Source organism: Tetrao urogallus (genome assembly GCF_951394365.1).
Source record: "Tetrao urogallus genome assembly, chromosome: 1".
In the NCBI taxonomy this organism is placed as follows: Eukaryota; Metazoa; Chordata; class Aves; order Galliformes; family Phasianidae; genus Tetrao; species Tetrao urogallus.
In genome coordinates, this window is record NC_136813.1 from 26050893 (window position 1) to 26074298 (window position 23406).

General features: G+C 42.6%; 1 protein-coding gene across 1 annotated transcript in view; it reads right to left on the reverse strand.

The window, feature by feature from the left end:
* Window positions 1-23406, reverse strand: part of WDFY2 (WD repeat and FYVE domain containing 2) — a gene marked incomplete at both ends in the record, with an annotated part of 62189 nt that overhangs the window by 5422 nt on the left and 33361 nt on the right. The window contains 6 exons of the mRNA XM_079550064.1: window positions 1123-1228; window positions 3023-3149; window positions 4128-4240; window positions 6091-6241; window positions 12254-12308; window positions 19289-19362. Of these exons, the coding sequence (XP_079406190.1) occupies window positions 1123-1228; window positions 3023-3149; window positions 4128-4240; window positions 6091-6241; window positions 12254-12308; window positions 19289-19362 (626 nt within the window). The remainder of the gene's footprint in view (window positions 1-1122; window positions 1229-3022; window positions 3150-4127; window positions 4241-6090; window positions 6242-12253; window positions 12309-19288; window positions 19363-23406) is intronic.

Below are 23406 nucleotides of genomic sequence, written 5' to 3' on the forward strand. Positions count from 1 at the left end.
CAATTTTCCACTTATCTTTTTTTCTTGCTCAAGGGAGACGTGCACAACCCAGGGAGACCAAAACCTTCGTGGAGAAGCAGCAAAGCTGATTACAGATTGTGTTGCCAAAAGCAGCTGGGAAAAACTTGCTGCCCTTATCCTTCCTTGCTTTTCTCTAATCTTAATTACAGTGGTCTTCCCCACTACGCACTAGAAGGAGCAGGTAAAGGGACGTACCCAGACGTGTGTTTCCAATGCATCTCTCCCAGCCACAGCCCCACACTTGGCTGGCAGTAACCTTGCCCCAAGTGACCCACCAGGGGTATTCAGGGCCTCAGCGCCCACCCACAGAAATAGGGCAGAGCATTAGGAAAAGCTGTTACCCCCATGCAGAGATTCGCAGTAACTCATTTTACCAGGATTTGCCATGTTCAGGGCTAGGGCTGGAGCCTGACTCTCTCGCTCGTCCTGCTGAGTCAGGTCTTCAAAATTGCTGAGAGGAGGCTCTTCCCACAGCACAAAGACTTGGGGTACATTTTGCACTTGCTTGCATCCATTGGCCACACAGCACCAAGGTGGTTGGGAATGTGTAAGTCAAATCTTGCTGTCTGTATCAGCAACGCTGTCATCTACCCCCATATGGCTATACCAAAGGGTAGCAAGGCCCAGTAGTAGCAGGTGAGAGTGAAGCCACAAATAAATGTCTTTCCAGCAAGAATAAAGGAGAAACCAACACTGGGTTGCACATTTCCAGAGATAACAAAGAACTTCCTAGTTTTGTTTTCTTAGCAAAAATCCCAATAATTATCAAACCATCCATTTACCTCTGAAATGACAGCATTTCTCATGATGTCCTTAAAAATAAAGCAGAACATCTCACATCCTTAGAGGACACCTTCAGAGCATAATGTAAAGGACAGAAACCATTTAGCAGCTTACTTAATACACATTTTCTGCCAGATAATTTCCCCTGTACCATATTATCAAAGGCATGGCATAATTGCTGTGTAAGAACTGGAGCATATCCAACAACATTTTTAATGGCTGAAAAGTTCTTGTTCTAACTGAAAGTTGCACACGTTAGAAAGGCCACTTACTTCCCAAGACTGCTTCAGAAAGAATCAGCAAGAATCGTGCCCCTACCTCCTGTCTTTCAACATCCATGTTCCAGACCACTATTCCCCCGTCGGCACCACAAGAGATGAGCTGCCGAGTGTGGTGAGCGTAGGAGAGAGACTGAACTTTATCGCTGGAAAAGAAACAACGCAGTTACTAATCAACCATTTAAAGCTAGCACAAAAGTAAGGACAAAACATACAATAAAGAATCAAGAACCATGGAATCGTGGAATGGCTTGGCTTGGAAGGGACCTTAAAGCCGATCCAGTCCCAACCCCCTGCCATGGGCAGTGCCAGCCAGCAGCTCAGGCTGCCCAGGGCCCCATCCAACCTGGCCTTGAGTGCCTCCAGGGATGGGGCACCCACAGCTTCTCTGGGCAATGCAAATCATTCAGTTGCCTGCATGTTTCCCCCCCCCATTCTCAATGCACTTTCGGTATTTATCGGAAGCAAATTGGAGTCTTTGCTGTCCAGTTGGAACCAAAACCAGAGTGCTGCTCACTTGGGCAACATCCACAAAATCAAGGACCTGTTCTGATAACTGGTTGCACTGCTCCTGAAACTGCGAGTTGAGCTGGGAAGGCAAAACAGACCTGAAGCTTCAGGGGCTTTCCCAAAGCACATCTGAGTGCATAAATGTAGCCTTAGTAAGGTACATTCTCTTCAGTATGTTAATAACAATACTTGATTTTGGTAAATCTCTGCAACATCTAGACATGAAGCGCTAAAGAACCACTGAATCTTTTCTTTTAGCACCAATAAGCATTATAAAAATAATACAGGAATTGGTAAATTGTTTCTAAGCCTTCCCAAGGTAAGGTAGATGATTTAGTTTATTTTCCCTCTTTTAAACAAAAAGCTGCAAGTGAAAAACAGTACAGCTTCAACCCAACCTGCTGATTCTAATGTCACCAATAATTGGAACATTTCTTGGTCCCCACTGCCGTCAGGCCTCTATACTACACTGAGCCAGCCAACAGCCATGCTATGGATTAAGATCCAGATGCTAACTTCATACTAAAAGATCTAAAAATTTCCATTGTAGTAAGTGTAGCAGGGGTGCATTAGCTAGCATCAGTGTTACGGTATGAGGATGATCTGGGGATTTCACAAAAGCTCTGCAGCGCTCTGAAATCCCAGTGGCCCAACAAAAATGTCCAGCAGAGTGCAGCATCACTCAAGAGAAATGTATGAATACATAAGAAGCTGTAAACACTGTCAGACCAAAACGGCCATGGAATTTTGCCTCTTCAAATCAGAGCCTGGCATGCTATTCCCACATATACGCTCTGTCAATGCACCGAAAACCTGTTGTAAGTATTTAAAAGGCTTGGGAGTCATCACAGCTAGTGACACTCTAATTTACTCAATGTCCAGAAGAAGATTACTCTTCTTCAAATACATCTATTGTACTAAGCAAATGTGTGGTCTGTATGTGCAAAGATGAAGCCTCTTTGCATTAAGGAGATGCTGCAGGCACATATGGGTAAAGAACATTCCTTATATTTCAGGCTGCAGGTAAAGTGAGATGGAAAACACATGGTTAACATGCAGCAAAACGGGACTAATTGTCCAAGCCTGATGCTCCCTCTAGGGGAAGGAAGGAAAGAAAAAACCTGACACCTAAAAAAGGAAGGAATTTTCCCTCCAGCTGTTCTCATTTGTGGACCCCTCCTTTCCAACTGAGGTGCAGACTCTCACATAACACACTCTGGACCATAGGTAACTGTGCTTTCTTTCACTACCTTTTGAAGACTATCACATCAGCCTGTGGTCTGGATGCTGAAAAACTTGCTGTAAGCCATTTATTCTCACTGTATAAAGACCAAGGGGAGTCACGCATACAAGCTAAAGCCATGTGAAGACTGTAACCTCTGGGCTGTTTTTGCTTCCACATGGGACAGGAGGAAGGGCTTTGAACGTACTTATGTCCTTGCAGCTCGATGGCTGTTCCTTTTCTTCCTCCAATATCCCACATTATAATGGAATGGTCAGAACTGCCTGAGAACAAAACTCTCTGTATTGGGTCCCAACAGAGAGCAGTGACACCACCTGAAATAGGAGATTCATAGAACAATTAATTACAGAATGTAGCTTAACATATTGATACATACTTAAACATTATTTAAAAAAAAAAAAGAAAAGAGTGATGAAAAATGTGGGTCTCTCTAGCAAGGGCCATGCAGCCACCGTACTGGCCATTTGGTAAGCAGCAGCCTAGAAATCCTATTGAAGCCATGCCCTGCCCTTCTGTAGCCTCGTGTGGGCAGAATGGGCAGCAGAAAGCCATTCTGCTTTCAAGCTTTTCATCTCCATCGTCCCCTGGAGAGAGATTTTATTATAGAAGAGAAGCAAGTGGGGAATATTATCAGCAACCTGATGTAGAGGGAGGTGTCCCTGCCTATAGCAGGGGAGTTGGAACCAGATGATCTTAAAGGTCCCTTCCAACCCAAATCATTCTATGATTCTATGATTATGGGCATCTTCACAGTGCCTTAGCACATGGATTGAACTACCTTGTGATTGAACTACAAACACGCAGTCAAAGAGGAGGGATTTAAAGAGAAGATGCTCAGCAATGTCCACCATTTTTTCCATTACATGGCAAGCTCACATCCCAGGGCTGCTGCTTTTAAAGTGTGATGGAGCACAAGTCCAAGTAGTGAAGCAATCAGCCAGCATCCCCAATAAGCAAATCCAAGATACACCTAACCTGCTTGGGCAATAGTATCCACCCATATGGGTCTTTCCCTAGGAAGCATCTTTCCCCCCAGAGTTACTGCGACTTTTATCCTCACTCTGCGTTAATGAGCTACTGATCTATTGGCATTTACTACACTTTTCAAAAGTTTGATCCCTTTCTTGTTTTCCTCAATAAAGAACAAGCTTTCCTGACTGATAGTGACAGTTTAATCTCCCTTTCACGCTCCTGTTTCACAGGATATAAGTTATAGGATATATAGTTATAGGATTCACCTTGATGCTGAGCACAGCTGAAGAACCAAGTAGGGTCTCCTCCTCAAGCCTTACCTGTGTGCCCCTTAAATGTCGTCACCAGGCTGCAGGACTCTTGTTCTAATTTGAGTATGGTTACTTGCCCAGAATGATCACCAACAAACACGTGCCGGGTTTCCACATCAAATCTGACGTATAAATGCTGAGGAACACACATTGTTTACACAAGCTATGCATTATTCTTAATGGATTGTTAATTCTTTTAACATGAGCGTTCTACAACCTTGTGAATAGCACTCTAGTCTCAAGGAGATAAACAGCATATTTTTAGGTATTAAACACATAGTTGTTCATATCAATAATGCAGTCTCCCTGAGTTAACCCAAACAGCAAAGAAAAAATAAAAAAACAAAGTTACAAAACCTTGCAATAAACCTTTTGCCATCAATGAGAAGTCTCATCTCCCCAGTATCTCCAGCTTAAGTTGGATAGTGTTCATTCTTCCTCTTTCCCTGTGTTGAAAACAACTGTTTTCAACCTCTTCATTATATTTAAGTATACGAACAAAACTCCCATCTTTTCTCAGAGCACTACCCAATGTCACAGAAGTCCTCCAGAAGAATATGTCTGGTCTAGTGGTTGGCAACCCTGCACACAGCAGAGGGGTTGAAGCTAGACGATCATTATGGCCCTTTTCAATCCAGGCCATTCTATGATTCTAGGAGTATCTCCTTATTTTTTAATACCAATTTGGTGGCAACCTGGTCATAATGCAAGAACTAATCTACCTTTCATGGCATATTTGGCAAATATTGGCTACATCAGATGTACCATACACCATATTCTAAATGGAGTAACATCCACCTACAGGAACCATCTATCTCAACAGATTCTGACTTCATTTAATTTAATTGCACATTTAGATTACTTATTGCTTATTTAAGGAAAAGTTGCTTCAACTGATCAAGTGCACACATTAACTGTGGGGAAAAAAAACACATCCCAGGTTCTGCTAAGTTTTTCTGCAGTATTTGTCAAAGGTTGTCCTTACCCCTGCCCTCCACCAGCAGGATCTGATGACCCAAATTAAAAAGTCCTCCATAATTTGGAACCTCTTGCAGCAGTCTGCCTCTCTAGGGAGCCTTAGGAAAGGCGGAACAAACTCCTGCATTGCACTTTCTAAGCTCTTCAGAAAATTAACTAAAAATGGAGTTCACCCTGTAGACCATTTGTCCATCAGTTTGCCCTTCATTCAGCCTGAGATTACAATGCAAGGCCATATACTTCACTTATTTAATTCTGAGGCAGTCTCATTTCCTGCAAAGTAGCACAACACATATCATCTACAGCACATATGCTACGGGCCACTAAAAAGTCTGTTTACGCTAACCCCTGCTTCCAGCCTAAGAGCTCATACTTTTCCACATCCCTTTTCATTTGCAATAAAGCTGAATTAATATTTCTTTTATTGCTAGGCAGCTGGGGCAGCTCTAGGTGAATAAGGCACTTGAGTGCCATTTCTGGAGCCATTTATTCTTTAGTTAGCTCAAATTCCCAGTGCACAGTGGGTTGTTCCAGAGTGAAGGACGAGTGCTGATTATTTGATATTAAAGCCATTTAATTCTTCCCATCGTGCACAAATGCACACTGACCTGATCACTGACCTACTTTGTTACCGTCATTTCTCAGAAAAAAAAGAACATGCTGCATGTTTAAAACGAAGGCCCTGTCCTTATTTATTACAATGGCAGACCACAACAGGTTGCAGATTGCCCATTGTTTTGCTTAGACCTAAATATGCCACCCCGCATTAAAGAGACGAAGCAAGGAGAGCGGACAGTTGTTTTGTGTGTTTTTGTTTGTTGTTTGTTTTTTTTACATTGGCTTTAGAGAACAGTTTCTCACAAAACACTGAACCTACGCAGGGCACAAATGTTGGAAGACAGTTAGAAATAAAACCAAACAAACCAAAAGCAAACAAAGAAGTTGTTTAAGGGCCAAAGGGCAGCGCCAACACGGAGGGCTCAGCAAAGGATACTGCAGGCCGCAGGCCCCCGCGCTGGTGCGGTAGCCTCCCAGCCGCTGGCCGCTCTCTGAACAGTGCCAGGTGAAGTGCTTGTCTTGGCCGGTGCTCAGCACCCACTCCATCTCCAGGACAAACAGAATCATGATGACCCTGCTTTGATGAGCTGAAAATTAAGCAGACAGACAAGTAGTCACACGGCAAAGAACACACGGGCAGCAGACCATTGCAAATGCCATCCCCTTGCAGCCAGCTCTGCCATTCCTTCGTCATCTGCTCACTCTTTCCTATAGAAGAAAATGGTGTTCAATAATCCTACTGACCTGAGCTACCATGTAAGTAAGGTTCCTCCCCTGAATTTTAAACACTGGCTTGAGGAAGAAGAGAATCAAAATTGATGTAAGCTGCTCTGAAAGTAACGCCTCCTATTTATTTTATGGAAACTACAACAACTACAAAGAGCACAATAACACTATTTTGTAGACCAAACTCTCAGCTACAAAACATTATTTTTCAACATAGTCGCCACTGTTTGCTGATTTGTGTGGATGAGCTGATTGAGACCCTCTTCATTACGCAGTATGACAACTGCGCATGCCTGTCCAGAATTTTGGGGGGTTGGACTCGATGATCTCTGGAGGTCCCTTCCAACTCCTACAATTCTGTGATTCTGTGATTCTGTGAATATTGCTGGTCTTTTGCATTGCTGTCTTCACTGCTGAAATGCACCACTCAGCATCTCACTGTGCTCACAATCTCTGTTTGGTCTCCATAAACTTTCAGCAAGCATCGAGTGTCAGTGGGTGCCATTTTTTCTGCATGGAAGAATTCAGTGACACACCTTTGCTTCATACACACTTTTGATATGTCATTTTGTCAGACTGCCCCTCAGCTGCCATCTGTTACACAGCAACAGCATGGAATGGAATATTGGTGGGGAGGTTCAACCTGTACTTCCATCCAGCCAACATCCACCTTTGACACTGGGGGCCAATGTAATAAAATAGGAGGTGTTACTTTTTGGAGTAGCCCTTGTAATTCATTCCTTGCATGCCTACAGGAGCCATCCATCTTCTGAGATAGCACAAGTCTTCTTTCCATCACTGTACTATAATCCACAAAGCTGCCACTGTGGAAAACACTCCAGGTTGTATTTAAATCTGCTTTGAGCTGGTTTTTAGACAGCAGAGCAGATTCTCATGAAGCAGCACACAGCCAGCTTCAGTGGATCTGGCCATGGATCGTGGTACCTCAGTGGAAGGAGGAGTAATGCACAGGCACAACCCTACACCAAAAGGAAGCTTTAGATCTGCATGGGAACCAGCTAAAAAAGAATATGGAAAACAATAATAAAAAAACTGAAAAGATCACAGCTGGGCAAAATGAATAAAACAGATGAACGAATAAATTTCTGCTGCCACCTAAACAAAGTCATCAAAAGCTTTTCATTAAACCAATGGAACCCAGGCTTGTATAGAAGGATTTCTGTATGAATGACCACTGGGTTTGGTTGTGAAGTGCTGACTGAGATGACTTTTTATTAAAACAAGTGGCTTGAAAGACACACAGAATTATCCCCAGCTGTAAGTGAACAGCGCCTGCCGTGCTCCTCAATCCACAGCTTGCTGCTTTATTGCTGTTTTGAGACTCGGCAACACGTGTTGCACAAAGAGGGCTGCTTGCGTTTCTTAGTGTAGAAGCTGACACGCTGGAAACATTAAATATCTCTGGAAGCATAACAACCACTCCAAACCCTCTGTTTGAAATGCAGAGAAGTTCAATAAGAACAATGTGGAAAGATTGCTGTCTACCCTGCACAAATATAAAGCGCAGATGAGAGTCGTGATCAAACTCTACAATGCGGAACAAGTTATGTTAAAAAAAATACAAGGCTTTCAAACAGATCTCTCTACCTTCAGATTTCTTCGCTGGGTAAGAAACAATGATCCCCATTGCACTAATGCAGGGCTTCATGTATCTGTTGGTCTTCCTGCAAGCACCTGCATGAGCCAGTCAGTGTAGTGGGGCACTGCAGAAGGGGCCATGCCGGTATCCATGCTGATGCAAGGACCCAATGGGATCAATAACATGTCTTGAGGGCTTGTGTGCCCCAAGAGTGCTGCAGACAGGCCGAGGCACTGCCACAGGACTGCAAAGCTCGCTGTGATCAGGCTGTTCAAGGCCTGCCCAGAGATGTTTCCTTTATTGACGATGGAGATGTGCCAGGCTCTTTGGACAACCTGCTCCGGCGTTTGACCTCCCTCATTTTGAAAAACAAAAATCCCTGCTATCTAATCAGAACTTTTTTTTTTTTCTGTGTTGCAATCTCTGCCTGCTGCCTCTTGTCCTTTCACCGTACACCTCCAAGAGCAACGTGGCACTGCCTCACCACCCTCCCATTGTGTGGCTGTAGACCACTGTCAGACTCATCTCAGCCTTCTCTTAACACCAAGCAAAACCAACCCTTTTGGACTCTCCTCACACACCACGTGTCCCACCTCCCCTGTCAACTTGGCAGTCCCTCACTGGCCCTGCTCCAGGACTTCCTCATCCCAGGAGCCCAAAAATAGACACAGAAACCTCATGAAGTTTAACAAGGTGTTCAAGAAATTTGTGGGACCCATCACACTAAATACTTTGCAAATATCCAGTGTCCGTTACCATCATTACTGATTCGGCACTGATGTTGGTAAATGTTCAGCTAGGCTGGCTTGCAACTCATGTTCAGATATCTGCTGCTAATGCTTCTTCTACAAAGCAGGACTTTTTGCTAGAAGTACAGCACGTGGATGGTGAGGCAATTCTCGCTCTGCTTTTGAAGGAGAAGATGTTAAAGAAATGCACACATCTTGTGGTGGAAGTGGAACACGAGATAACTTTGCTTATCCTCCTTCCCCAAAAAGAACTCCCAAATTCAGCACTGCTGCCCACACATTAGCTGGTGCCACCACACACACTGATGTCAGAAATATCTGAACCCAGTGAAAGCCTGGTAGAGGTCACCTAAGCTGGGGAAGAAAGAAAGGACAAATGCAGGCAGGAAGTCATTTGGCATTTAGAGAGAATGTGATCCACGTGAGGCTTAAAGAAAAATTCCAGAAGTTGACAGCAGGGCAAGACAGAATTCTTGGCCCTAGGATTAGTACAGACTCAGAGACATGAAGTAGCAAAAAGATGGTGGTCCTTCATTCATAGAAGGCTTGACTGCACACTGTTTGTGTGCAGACAAAGGTGGAGAAAACACTTCCAGTACTGCTCAGTGCAGCAACAGCACAAAGGAGAAGTGGAATGGAGGGCAGCTGTTGCCATGGTACAGGAAAAGTCACAGAAAGCAGCAGGCCAGCGGAGAACGGAACCCACATGTGGGGGAAGATTATGGGATAGGGAACACAGAGAAGCAGCAGAGAGGAGGAAGATGCAGGTCCATTTGCAGAGGGAAGGTAAGAGCAAGCAGGACAATTACATTCCTAAGAGAAGGCAGCAGCAAGCATTGGGCAAAGAGCAAACTGGAGAGATGGAGGGGCCATGCCTGGAGAAAATAGGCTTAGTAGTAACAAAGAAAAGGGATGGACTGTGAGCATTCAAGGTAAAGGGAATGCACAGAAAAGTCCAAAATGTGCAAGAAAAGTCCAAAAGAAGAGGTTGTACACAGGGAGAGCAGTAATAAGGAGGTGGCGTGAGCTGGCCTGAAAGGAGACAAGGGACACTCCTGAAATGGGGAGGCTGCAAATGGCATGGGGCAGAAATAGATCCAGAAATCCTACTAAGTGGAATAATCTTGCAAATAATTAACAAAAATGAGTAGGAAGTAAAGCAGAAGCCATTCTTTTTCATGCAAAGAAAGAAGTTATTTCCTGTGAGAGGTCAATGTCCCACAACTTGCCATGAAGTACTGAATTACAGTGCCACAAACTTAACCTCTTTGTTTTGATCCCTTTCAAGAAAGAGGTTTCGCAACTCCAGGCACAGCCTTGCAACAAAACTTTCAAGGCGCCATGCCAGCCATGTCCTGGCTGCATGACACCAGATTTGGCCACAGACTCCTGCCAAGAGTAAAGCACAGCCTATGCACATGCACCAGCAGACTTTTTGGCAGACATACAACAGGCTTTTTAAGACACAATTAGTGCTTTAGCCACTAGAGCAGCTTCAGCTACTTAGAACAGTGCCTCACTGTTTCCTACCCATCCCATCCCCTATACTTTTATATGGCCGTATTAGGAAGGTGTACTTCATGGAGAGTTTTTTGTGGAGGGGAGTCACCACAAACAGGTGAGGAAGGCTCATCTCTGCTGGATCATGGCATGCCTACAGAAAGACTACATGTCCCTTCCCTGAACACTCTCCCAGACAGTGTGGTACAAGCAGGCACCCTCTCTTTGCAGCAGTGTCTCGGCAGCACTGCTGCACTCCATCCCCAGTGATATGTCCCATAAGCAAAGATGCAGTGTCAGGATGGAGGCAGCTGTGCCTACCAAAGTGTCTCCTGGTGCATGACATGATAAAACTGCAGCAGGCTGTGAACAGCCCTTCACTGAGTCTTGTCTTTTATTCCAAACACCTTTCCTGTAGCAAAGAACTAAGATCTGCCTCCCCCTTTCTGGCCACCATTCCCATCTGCAGCACTGGCAACAGTCTGCCTTTCTTAAATGGGGATGAGATATGAGAGAAGAAAAATGCATCTCCAACAGCACCTGGGGGCACTTTTTTTCCAAAACAACCATTTGCTGATAGGGTTGGCGATGCACAGAACGCAGAACATTAGACCTACTGCTTCTTTAACCCCTGTATAGCAGGGATTACTATCCAGATACCCCTCCCACATTCAAATTTAGGAGATGCCAGCAGCCTGGCTCACCACACTCTGTTCTCCCCACCCAAAAAGAGCACAAGAAGGATGTGGAGCAGGTCCAGAGGAAGGCCACTGAGACGATCAGAGGACTGGAGCATCTCTCCTATGAAGAAAGCAGGCACTGTCTGTGGTCTCTGACTGCCATAAGAAAAATGGCTTCTGCAGGTTATGGTTTGCCCTAGACCTGAAATGATACCTATTCTGGGCACAGGTGTCACTTATCTTGCCCTAAAATAAGTACATAGCTTTCAAATAAAATCTTCTAACATGTTGTCTGAGAGTCCAGCACCTGGCACGACAGTCCTCCACAGTGGCAACCTCTGCCTCCACGTTGGTCTCACCAGGAGAATGCCCATCTGTGCATGCCCTGTCCCTGCAGGTGTTTAACACCAGGTTGGATGGGGCCCTGGGCAACCTAATCTAGTTCTTATCTAGTGGCTGGCAGCCCTGCGTGTGACAGGGGGTTGGAGCTCGATGATCCTTGAGGTCCCTTCTAACCCAAGCCATTCTTAGATTTTGTGATTCTCTCCATACTTTTAAATCTAAAGGTTACAAAGTGATCCCCAGAGCCTCCATTTAGAGATTTAAATTATTCTCTAATTTTTCAAGATGCAGAAACTCAAATACATGAGTAAATATATATGTGAAAGGTACGAGAGAGATCTCAAGCCAACAGGTCAGAGACTTTTCTACAGAAACACGATTCTTAGCATATAATACATCACCTCTCAGTCAAACAGCAAAAGAGGTGTAGAAATAAGTGGTAGCTATTATGTTACTTTTATAGGGATACCTGACCTAAGTGTGGTGTCCTCTAGAAGTTTAGTAAGGATAAATAGCTATGTTTCTTACAACATCCCATTACCAAATGGCCAAGTGGAATTAGAAAAGATATGGACCTTTTAGTATGGCAGGTATCCACTGATAATATTGAGATTACTAAAACAAGCATTTACTGAAATACAACTGTACTTGTCCCAAAAGCTACAACCCTAAAAGACAGTCAGCTTTCTAAATAGATTCATTAAATGCATACTATTAAATATTAAAAACTAATGTTCCTCTTCCCTCCACACATTTGGATTTTTGACGGCTTGCTGTCTACGATGACATTCCTAAGGTACACTTCAAATGAAAAATAGAGCATGAAAGAGCTCAGTAAGTCTTGCAATCTCAAAGCACAGTATTGATCTATTGATAAAAACAGCATTTATATTAGCCTGAAAAATTACAGTAAAGGAGAATATTTCGATTCTCGCCCCTGAAGAGCACATTAATAAAAATTAATGACAATACAGACTAATTAGTGCAGATCATGGTTCTTACCCTGGTAACTCTTCACTAGTGTCATCTTGTTGTAATCTTCTGATAAAATGAATTCCTGGGGAAACGGAAAGAAGAAGAGTAACACAGAAACAGGGTTTAGAGATGTGAAGTGTCCAAGACTATTATCATTTGAATCTGTCTGTGTTTTTGCAAATTTTGAGTACCTCCATCTAAAAACCCCACAAATCATTTCATTTTTTAAAAAGGCCTAACAAAGCCTCATGAGTGCTTCTGAACAGAAAGATGGAGATAAAAGAGGAACCATTAAAAAGAACTTAAGAAGCTGGCAGGATGGCTGGCTACAAATGAGCCAGTGTACCACAAAGCAGGAGACCTGACTGCCAGCACACAGCAAACATCTCACAGCTCAGGATTGCTGGAGCAGATACCTGTGCATGCACCCAGCTGTGTGCACATCCGCATGCACACCCCAACCTGAACCTTGGGAAGCTCCGATTAAATTTGTGAGAGGCCCCTGGAGATGCTCTCTCCAAACTATGTACTAATAATCCACAATAGGGAAAAGCTCAGATTTCTGTTCAGAAGTTTCTCGATACTTCAGGCAAACAAACACAGACGTTCCTCCCCACCTTGATTTTATCTCACTATTAATTATTATTTATTCTGGTATCTTAGAAGCAGACTTTCTTGCTTTGCTGCTGCTCTGCTGTGGCTACCAAGCAGTAGTGCATGGGCACAGAGGGTGGCTGCCCAGGGACAGGCATGCAGAGTGACCCAGCTTGGCTCTCTCTATGGTCAGGGAAGAACACCCTACAGGGAGATGCTCTGCAGTCCTGCTGCCCTGGTGCTGCTGTTTAACCATCTTTAAATTGGCTTTTAGAGGATGCGAATGATGAAAATCAGCAGTAAAGAGTCTGTGTGGAGGTCTCAGTTCCTGGAACAGTCCCACGTGGTTAAACAGAATGAGCACCTGGGTGTTCCTGCTGCTTATTTTGAAGGAGAGAGCTGTTCAGAGTAGGGGAAACAGTGGTCACAACACAGCTTCTGCAGCTTCACTTGGGAGGAAACACCTGGCAAAGGGTGGGCCCTGCTGCACCACTACATGAACTGGCTTTCAAACTGCCCTCAGGTAATTGTGTGCAGACGTCCTACTGAGAGAAATGTGAGAAAGAACAAGGAGCTTGAAAACACATCGTATTAAATTATTTAAACTATGCAGAAGCTCCCTGGGCTAATCTAGCTTGGGGCCAGCAGTAAAACCTAATTTATTTAATCTGGAAATAGTGTGAAAATAAAAGGAACATTGCAAAACACAAGATGAGCTACATTTTAAAGTTGTGCAATATCCATGCATAAGCACTGCCAGAAGCACTGACAGAAAGGACTGGGCTTCATGAGCCCACAGACTATTTTTAAGGCAAATCAAATGTTTAGCGCTGAAGAGTATGAGAAAACATTCTAACCACTGAAGCACTGATATTTACCCAACTTTTCTGATCTGGAACAAAAAGAGTCATTCTGCATATCCTGTGGGGTCTCCATGTAATCAGCATGGCTCTCCAGCACCTAGACTGTCCCTAATACACCATAATTCCTCCTTGGCACCAAGGTGGAGAGGCTGCCACACGCATCTGTTGGAAACCTACAGGTCCCAGCTTCCAGGAAACAACAGTGAGTGGGTTGAGGCAGCTATGTATTGTGCTGTTTCTAGTTTTCTGCTTGTAAATCGGTAATAAATATGTTGTCTTGCATTGCACTACTTCACCTTCCACTCCTTTATTCTTATCCACCTCCTCTTAGCTTTCCTCTGGCAGCTGAGGATTACAATGAAGGGTGTTATTTAAATAGTGGTGACAAATCAATTAAGTCAGCTGGATTTCTATACCAGGGTCACCTTAACTCTGCAAACCACAGAGCATTAAAAATCTGCTATACCTCCCTACCTACTTACAGGGGAAGTGGGTTTAATTAACCACGGCCTGAAGAAGGTTAAACCGCCACACAGAATGCTTCTCTGCAAAGCCCACTTGAATTAAAGACCCTTTTCTACGAATGTTAACTGTCTGCTGATGTTGCCTGAAAAGAAACAGCTTTAATTGCTGCAACACGTGGTGGGAGAATATGTTTGTCTTTCCCATCCTGGTAGTGAACACAGATTGCACCGGGGTGACGCACAGATGCAGGTGATCAGAAGTGCAGAGGTGAGGAACAACGCGCATTCAAATTCCGCTTTGGCATTTTGCCTTTGACAAAGTTGACATGGCCGTTCTGCTCAGTTATCTGTGGACAACTTATTGGAAGGCTGAAAAAGTCTCCCGAATCTCCCCATTGCAATGCAGTGAATCAGAACACAACGGCAATTAGTAAGGTTAAGCCAAGTATTGATTAGGTGTGCTTTAATACAAGCCACGGTTGCATGTTATCGATAGAGCACTCTATCTAAAGGGATGAACACAGTACAATATGAACACAGTTCCATTAACCTGAATACTGGATGTCATGATATTGCATGTTCTTCTCTCCACCTCCCCCAAGATTTCTTGCATCTTATTTTCTCCCCTGAAAGCATTTGTTACTTTGAGAGTCATCTCCTTTTCACATTTTCTAATTTTTAAGTTCTTTTATTTCTTGCTCCCCTGTACACAGTCACTTGTTTTTCTACTGCCCACATTCCTCTATCCCTCTCAAGGTTTTAATTACATCAGTAGACAGGTAATTTAACACAGGGCACCTTGCTCCACGAATTCATGCCCTATTGCACATACACTGTGGCTGCTGCCCTACAGAAACACTGACTGTATCTTTTTAACATTGTACCAGCAGAAACTGGTTCTTATCCTTCCATACATCAACGTTTCACACTTCTCAGAGCTGCTGATGCTTCAGTTCTCATTAGGCGGTTTTTTGGGCACTTCTTAATGAGCTAGAAAGGCTGAGGTCAGCCACGCAGCTCACACACAGCTTGTTAAGAGAACAGGGAAAGATTTGAGTCTTGTGACAGTGCTTTTGCACAGGAGGGACTGTGACACATCACAGCACTTGGAATGGAAAAACCAAAAACCTTCCTCGCAGGGATTAAACATTTTTCTGGTAAGATCATCCTCTGCTCTTCAGAGGGTTTTCTTGTGTGTGGATTTGGTTTGTTTTTTTTTAATTTTCGTTTTTCTCCTTTGAGTTTCTCTATATGTTTTTTGCAATATTGAAACATTACTGATCAATCTTGTCTGTCTAAGGAAAGCTTATTACTATTATATCAGTGGAGTAATCAGTGCTATGAAAGCCTTTAAGGTGAAGTCCTGAGCATTTGCAAAGGCCAACCCAATGCCCACTGCTGTACAGAGGCTCTCAGCTGCACCTTCATTGAGCACATCTCCCTCACACTGTAACATACACACACCAAAAACTTCCACTCTTGATTTTATGACTTCTATAAGTCTTCTATAAGTCTGCAAATATCACTGGTGTTCTGTTTCGAATTATTTGTGTTAAGGTAAACAAAACACATACCCTAGTGCATGTCATTTCAGAATCCTTGGCCGTGCATGCTGGCTGATATGACACAGAGTCAAAAGAAGAGCCATACCCTTCCAGAGCTGCAGGTGGACATCAAGTGTTGGATGACAAAACAGAACTAGAGACCTCTGCATTGGCAACTGAATCCCATCTCAGAGTTAATACTTTTTATTTATTACCTATTCACAGCCTCGCTCCCACCCCAAGGAATTTACAGTCTATACTCTGTTAGATGATGCCATTTTGACAGCACAGTGTGGATCTTTGAGGCTTGACTTGATCCTATTAATACAAGTTACTGACAGTGCTCTCACCATATCTTCCAGAGAACAGCAAACTAGCTTCAGAAATTGAGAGGAATGAATACTCTTAAATCTAATGTCAGTGACTATGTCTACATCTGCTGCAAAGAAAGGTCTTCAAAATGATTACAGCATTCTCACTTCATTAAATGCAAAAATCAGAATAGGATAGAAACTATTATGCTATTTCTTGGAGAAAAAAACACACTAAACTTCCCACTGTGGCAGAGGTGCACACCAGCAGGTAGAGCCTAGGTGTTCCTAGTACTGTTTACAGCCAAGCTTGTGGACATCTGCACGATCAGATGATGTGGATGATGAATCTATATTAAGCGCCATCCCTAAGAAAGAATTCAGACAGCGCTGTTCCTTTGACTTGTTTTCCTTGTGGACCTTCTCCAAGTATGTAACAACTTCATCTGAACACAAGCAAGGTCAGATAAAAAGTTCAATTTCATTCAGTTTCAGCTACCTAAAAACTAAATGCCTCAGTTATATCTTCAGAAATAGCATAAGCAACATGGGTATTCCCAAGGGCAATTCATTTCTCTACTGGCAGCAGAGCCTCATGATTAACTTTGTCTAGGAAGCTAACTTTTAGATGAAATTAAGCGGGGAGTTGCATCCTGGCAGTCAACTCTCCTATTTATTTCAAGTGATAGACCTTTCCTCTGTTGCTTGCTATAGTGGTATCAAGAAACTTGCACCCATTAAAATAATATTTTCTTCAGAGGAAGGAATTTATGACTGCAATAGTGTCTTTTGGCTTCCAAAAGCAACCTGAGGCAGCCCCTAAGACAAAAAGAAATACAAGTGCCATTTATCCAAAAAAAAAGGGATTGCAAGGCATAAAAACGATCACAAGAAACTTTTTTGTGTGCTTCAGGTACTCTTGCTTTCCAAGCAAGATGCTTGACAAACTTTCACTCAAGAGAAAAGTGTACTGTGCTGCACGAAAGTTGATGCAGCCTTCATGCTGAGAAGTTACAAAAGGTTGAAAACAATCTCTTACTTTTACTTCTACATCTTTGTAGAAGTAAAAACTGTCAGTCTGTTTCTTAAGGAGAAACGGGGCCTAAAATCTCACTTCACTGTGGCTTTGCTGGAACATCTTTATCTAACAACAGCATTGCTGCCCATCCTTCTCAAAAGGCACCACAGGCATTTCTGGGGTGACAACCAAAAGCCACATAACTTTCCAAAGTTTCATGTAAAAGGCAGTTTCACTTTCTTATTCATATTTATGTGTGAAAGTAAAAGCAGTAGCACAGAAAGATAAATTTGACATCATGGGAGCTATGTTAGCTTATGCAGCCCTTGCCATAAGATCTTCCCTTCCATACAAAGCAGATGCACAACACCTTTCAGAGCTTTTCTGTCCTGCGCACAAGGTGCAGGAGCAGCTGACCAATGGCCAAGTATTTCAAGCTACTGAAGTGAATTGTCTGTACATTTCTTCTGAGGGTTACACAGTAAAAGTGCACTAAGACCACCTTGTTGCACGAAGGTCTCTTACTCTGTGAACAGCGTGCCCTCCTTGTACACTTTTGTGCTAGACTAATTTTACTCCTGTATACGTGCTTAGAATGTCCCTCCAAAAGGTGCTTGTAACCTACCCTTGAGTATTTGGTGTTAGATTTTCCCTAACACCTATATATAGCAAGGACTTGAATGTGGGGCTACCCTTCCTCCATCTCCACCTTCAATACATCTTGCAACATAATACAGTTGTGGCTTCTCTTGCAAGCCTTGGGTTTTCTGCAGAGGGAAACTTTCCATCACTTGTGAAAGTTTGCAGAGCATATTTTCTGCAAAATCCTCTACTACACAGTTGCTTAAAGCTAGTAGAGACAAAATGAAGCAACGCAGACTAGCGTTGCTCTCCTATTGACCTGTATTCAAAAGAAGGGAAAAGGAAAGCAAAGCGTGGCAACAAATACAATGTCTTAGAGGTGGCAATGCATACTAAGAAGTACCCGAAGTAACATGTTGGTTTACCACCTGCATACCTCATTAACCATCTTTAGCTCTAGAATGGAAAATACTTGACCTGTTCAGACTCTCTGACTCTTCAAGGCAAAATGCCATGAAGATAAAGGACATCTCTTTCATCAAGCTGGAATACTTAAATGCCTTATTTACAGTTGCCTTCACATTCCTCAAAGGCCTGGTGAAAACAAATGCGTCCAGTAGGACTGGAAAATTAAAGCTATTTTGGAGAGTGGGAAGAAGGGAATTTCAGAGGTGCAGGGAATTCTCTGGCAGCTGTCCCATCTCCTAGATACAAAAGGAGAAATCTCCTACGAGCACTGAAAATCTCTGGTGCTGAGCCATTAATAGCTTTATGGGTCAAAGCCTTCACATCTTTGAAACAGCTCATGGGCAATAGCTAAAAGGGCTACACGTCCCATCCCAGATACCATCTTGGTTTAGTGCAGACAGCTGCCCTTCTGTCAACCTATGGACATACATTCAGTTATAAAGCCCATAAAGCAGCGACAACAGCAGTAAAATCAGAAATGAAGATAAAAATGGTCTTGAACTGTAGACGTCTAATGATGGGGCACAGGTGAGAAGTCCCTCCCTGACCCTTAGTTCCTTTCTGCATGGCAACAGCATTTCATCAACTATTCCACAAGAAAAATCCAACTTTTAGAGAGTCGAGTGCTATTCTCTATTCCAAATCTAAAAGACAGGCTCTTGTTTTGATATCCCGCTTCCTTTCCACACACACACAGATCTCTGAGATGTTAATAAACCAATTCTTTCAGCAAGAGCATTGACCTATATGAGCAATTACTATAGAGGAACTGAGATGAAAACAAAATCTGAACCCTGAAACTTGGAAAAATAGCTAAATATAGAGCAGAAATTCATCTTCTGCCTCTCGAACATTATTTTTCCCCTCTCAACTGCTGCTTTCAGAAAACTTTGGTATGGCATGATTAACAAGACACTCGTTTAATAAAACAACAGCTGTTCAGCTGCTTTTTCTTTAGTTCTTTTTGCTATTTTTTTAAGATAGATGCAAATTAAGACTGTCTGTTTAGTTGCCTAATAAATATTGCAAACTCCATTCAATCTTTATGTGAGGGCTGGAGAAAAATTTGGAGTAATCTGTCACTTTCCACACTACAGCTTTAGATCCACTGCAGTAAAAATTCTCTCTCCCGAACGCTAGCAAAAATATCCTCACCCCATCACACATATACTTCTCAAAAGGGAAGCGTTTCAACTAGAAATCTTTGTATGTACTTACTGAGATTGTACCATTGTCTAGACCTATGGACAGCCTTCTGGTTTCCGGGTTAAAAGACATGCATGAACATGGAGCTGAAAAAAATGAACATGATGATGAAGTTAACAAAACTGCGATTTTCTTGAAGTTCTGGAAAGCCTAAAACTAGCTAGCATGCTTCACCGTGCTTCACCATTTTGCCCCCTTCCAATAGATAAACATTTTAAAAAAAAACAACAGTGCTTGTGCCATTCATTCTATCCTATCCTATTAGGACATGGATTAACAGTTATTTATTGCTCAGTTTCTTCATTTTTCCTTACGAATGCTTTCTGAAAGTGGGCATGAGGCATGTTATACAAGAACTGTGCTGGTGTATCCATATGAGTGGTACCTGACATTTCAGTACACATTTTATATTTATTTAGCTGAATAATTTGGGCAGTTTTTATAAAAACAAAACAAAACCAAGCCATTTGCCTGCCCTTTATCAGCAGTAAAAGAAAACGCTGTCAAAGACTCACATCCTACACCTGCAGTAAGAAAGTGAACTTGACTCATTGTTAACAGGAGCTGACCTAAAAGCCAGTACAAAGAGCAGTCAGTCCAACTGCTCTGTGGTCATTTCCCCAGACAACATTATTACACTATCACATACTATGGCCAAAATACAAGACTCTGTGGAAAACCTGCCACTGATTCTTACATCAACACTAATAAATATCAGGATACACTCTTAAATTGCTTATAAATCAATCCCCCTAGGATATAGAGAGGTTTGCATACAGGGTAAAATCAGACTTTTCTTGTAATAACTCAAGTGATATGCTTGGTTTAATCAAGATACTGCGAGGCTGCATTTAGAAGGCAGGGATTGCTTTTACCATCCAGCACAGCAGCATGCTGTCCCCACAGAACCCTTCAGTAATCACTTCTCAGCACTGTGACTAGGGACAGGCATCTATCCCCTTTCTGTAGTGGTAAGACCATTGATTAAACCATATTTGTGTAATAGATGTTGAGTGCAGTCAGACGTGCTTTTAATTCTTTTCCCCTCCTTTTTAGTTTCTTCTCTCCGCTGTGATTACATGCAGTGGTTTTGTTAGTAACAGACTCGGAGTTCTTTGTTTTACAGTGCCATGTACTTGCTATATTCTCCATTTGAACAATGTCTTACCTACAGTTGTACAGCTCATAGCTCAGCAGATCTTTGTTAGTTAGCAGCTGAGCTATATCACAGCAAGGAAAGCCTGTTTAACAAAACCATTCTACCTCTAGCACTGCACACCCCCAATACATTTCCTAAGGGATAACTAATTGCAAGCAGGAAGCCAATCACATTCACATCCAAGAATTAAATTAAAGAAAAGGCTTCAGTTCAAGGGAACTGCCAGAACAGAAATGCTACATTATGGCTACTAACAGTAATGAAATCATTCCTTTCTGTACCTCTTCTTCAGAAAAGGCAAACTCAAAGCTTCCCTTCATATGGTGGGACGCTGCTATGATACTGAGACTTCCAGATCATAGTGGAATTAGGATGTTGTAGGAAAAAAATGACAAAGCAATTCTAAGTAAAATCATACCCTTTTAAAAGGCACTTAATACCAAAACAGGCATATTCAACATTCCAGCTTTAAAATGTCAAACAGTGTGCATACGTTGAAAAAAAACTATCAGTAACTCTGAAGATGACAAACAAACAGTTTACAGAGAAAAACTCAGTTAAATTAGCTATTTAAAGTATGCTTCTTCCAGATAACTCAAAGCACTTCAGATACAAAAGGTACAAGCAAATATGAGACACGCTGCTAAATAAAGGTCACATTTGAGTTCCAAACCCACACGTACTTTGTCACAGCAGTGTAAAGATACTTCGCTATAATCATTTTCCTAAAGGAATTCTTAAATAACATGTACTCTTGGAAAAATGAACGTCAGCCCTAGCTGCACTAATGCAATTGAAATGGCACCAGTTGCAACCAGACAGCAGCAGCTTATACTTCACAAGAAAGTTAGACACTTTCTTAAGCACTTGGGCTCATTATAAGGAGGGGAACAAAAAAGAAAAAAAAAAGAAAAGAAAAAAAGAAAAAAAAGAAAAAAAAAAAGCCCTAATTTTCTAAGATGTTAAAGAGCCCTTTAAAATAATACCGAGGAAAAATAACAGCACTTTGAAGACTCTCCACTTTAACGTCTAGCTATGATTTGGATTTCACACTACAAGAGGCTTGATCTGATCTGATGGGCTGGATATTCCTGACATGTAAGTCTGGCTGTATTCTTACATATAGGGCAAATACACAATAATGCTATGATTTTTTGCCTTTGAAAACAGAAATCTTGAATTCCTTCATGCTCTAAACAACGAGTCTCCTCAATTAGAAGCTGACAGAAGTGGAAGACAAATACAGACTTTATACCTGCATTTTCAGAGGGCCAGAAGTGGCAAAATGGAAGACCTAAGGGTTGTGTTTTGCTTTGCACAGTTTTGACCATCTGCTTCAATGCAAAGTGCTAGCTAAAAAAAAACATCGTAAGGCCATGTACTATCTGCCTCAAACCCTGGGTATTCCATTATGATAAAACCTTTACTCAGTTCTCCATCTGCGAGAGGCTTTTTCTGGTTGGGTTTGGATCTACTGTGGTCATTCATTTTTATGCAAAGCTTTCTTGTATTGACTATGATACCTTCTCATAATTCTGTAAAAAGGTGGGTTTTTTTTTTCCTCCTGTGCAGATACTAACAAAAAATGTAAAGATCACACCCCTAACCATGAGGATTAACCTGCTCAGAGGTCCACTGTTATCAAGGTTGTTCAGACAACTCTGACATGAAGTAGTCAGATATTCAGCTTACCTAGTTTGCTTTACTGACAACACAACTGTGTATTTTTGATAGTGTCTCTGCCTGTGGTGGTTCTTGAAAGCAGACTGAGTTCTACCAGTGGTTCTACCACCTCCAGCCACCAGCATCCATGACCACGTTCTGTCAAGTGTTTATCAAAGGCCTTCTGATGCTTAATGCTGCTGTGACACTCTGGCTGAGAAAACCAGCAAAAGACCACAGAAATGATATCTGCCACGGGGTGTTTCCATTACCCTTCTCTTTGCAAAGGCTTGGCTGTGCAGTGACCTGATTTGAACACTCACAGCTCACTCTTTCTCAAAAACGGGGCTGCTGTGTTGTCCACTATTTTCTGAAACACCCACGGGTTGGGCAGAAAACTCTGTAACTGAGGAAAGCCCACTCCTAAATAGCAAAAATGTCCCTAGTTGGAAGAACCTACTGAGCAGCTATATAATGGGCTTCACATTCAGAACGCACTGATGGCTCCATTGGTTGGCAGAGTCTGAGCAAAGCATATGGCTGGCTCAGCCTCAATGCCTCATCCTCCTAACCTCCCAGAGGTTCTGTCTGCAATCTCAGTTATTAAGACTACCTAACAACAAATTATGAAAGGGTGTGGGTCACGCAGCACTGTAACCAGCCATGAGTCACGCTAATGGGTAATCTGTAGGTGGGACTGCCATTCTCACAGCTTGCTAAGCAGCACAAAAGCATCATCATGCCTACTATTTTTCTTCTGAAAAGAACCTCTGTTGTTCTCTAGACAGCAAAAAACAACGTGAACCTAAGGCAGAGGACAATCCAAAAAGGTGATCCATGCAGAAACAGACAAAACGCAAATGCATGCCCGCGCAGAGGCTAACTCAGAGCCCTCCCTATGATTTTAAAGCATAAAGCCATGGCTGATAACTTAATTGGCATTGCTCCAATGTTTAATTATACTTGATCATTCTTGAACGTGGTGAATAACTCAGTACAATGTAAATGTCTCATGACTCAAAAATTTACCAGCCTGAAGTGAAAGAACAGCATCAGGTGCTCAGATTCATGAAGGAACTCTAAAAGAGCCCCCTCTGAGTGGGTCTGGATCTACTCAATCTTTTCCAGCATAGCTATTATTACTGGCAATAATGCAGCCTCTCTACGATCAGTGGAAGAGCTAAGATGATTTTAAAGTGAGAAGTGCCACTTCATAACAGTTTGTCTGGGGGAAGCAGACCTCTTTGGACAGGTGAGGGGAACCAAAGCCATGGCTACTTACTGTTACAGAGGTCCACAGTCTGCCACA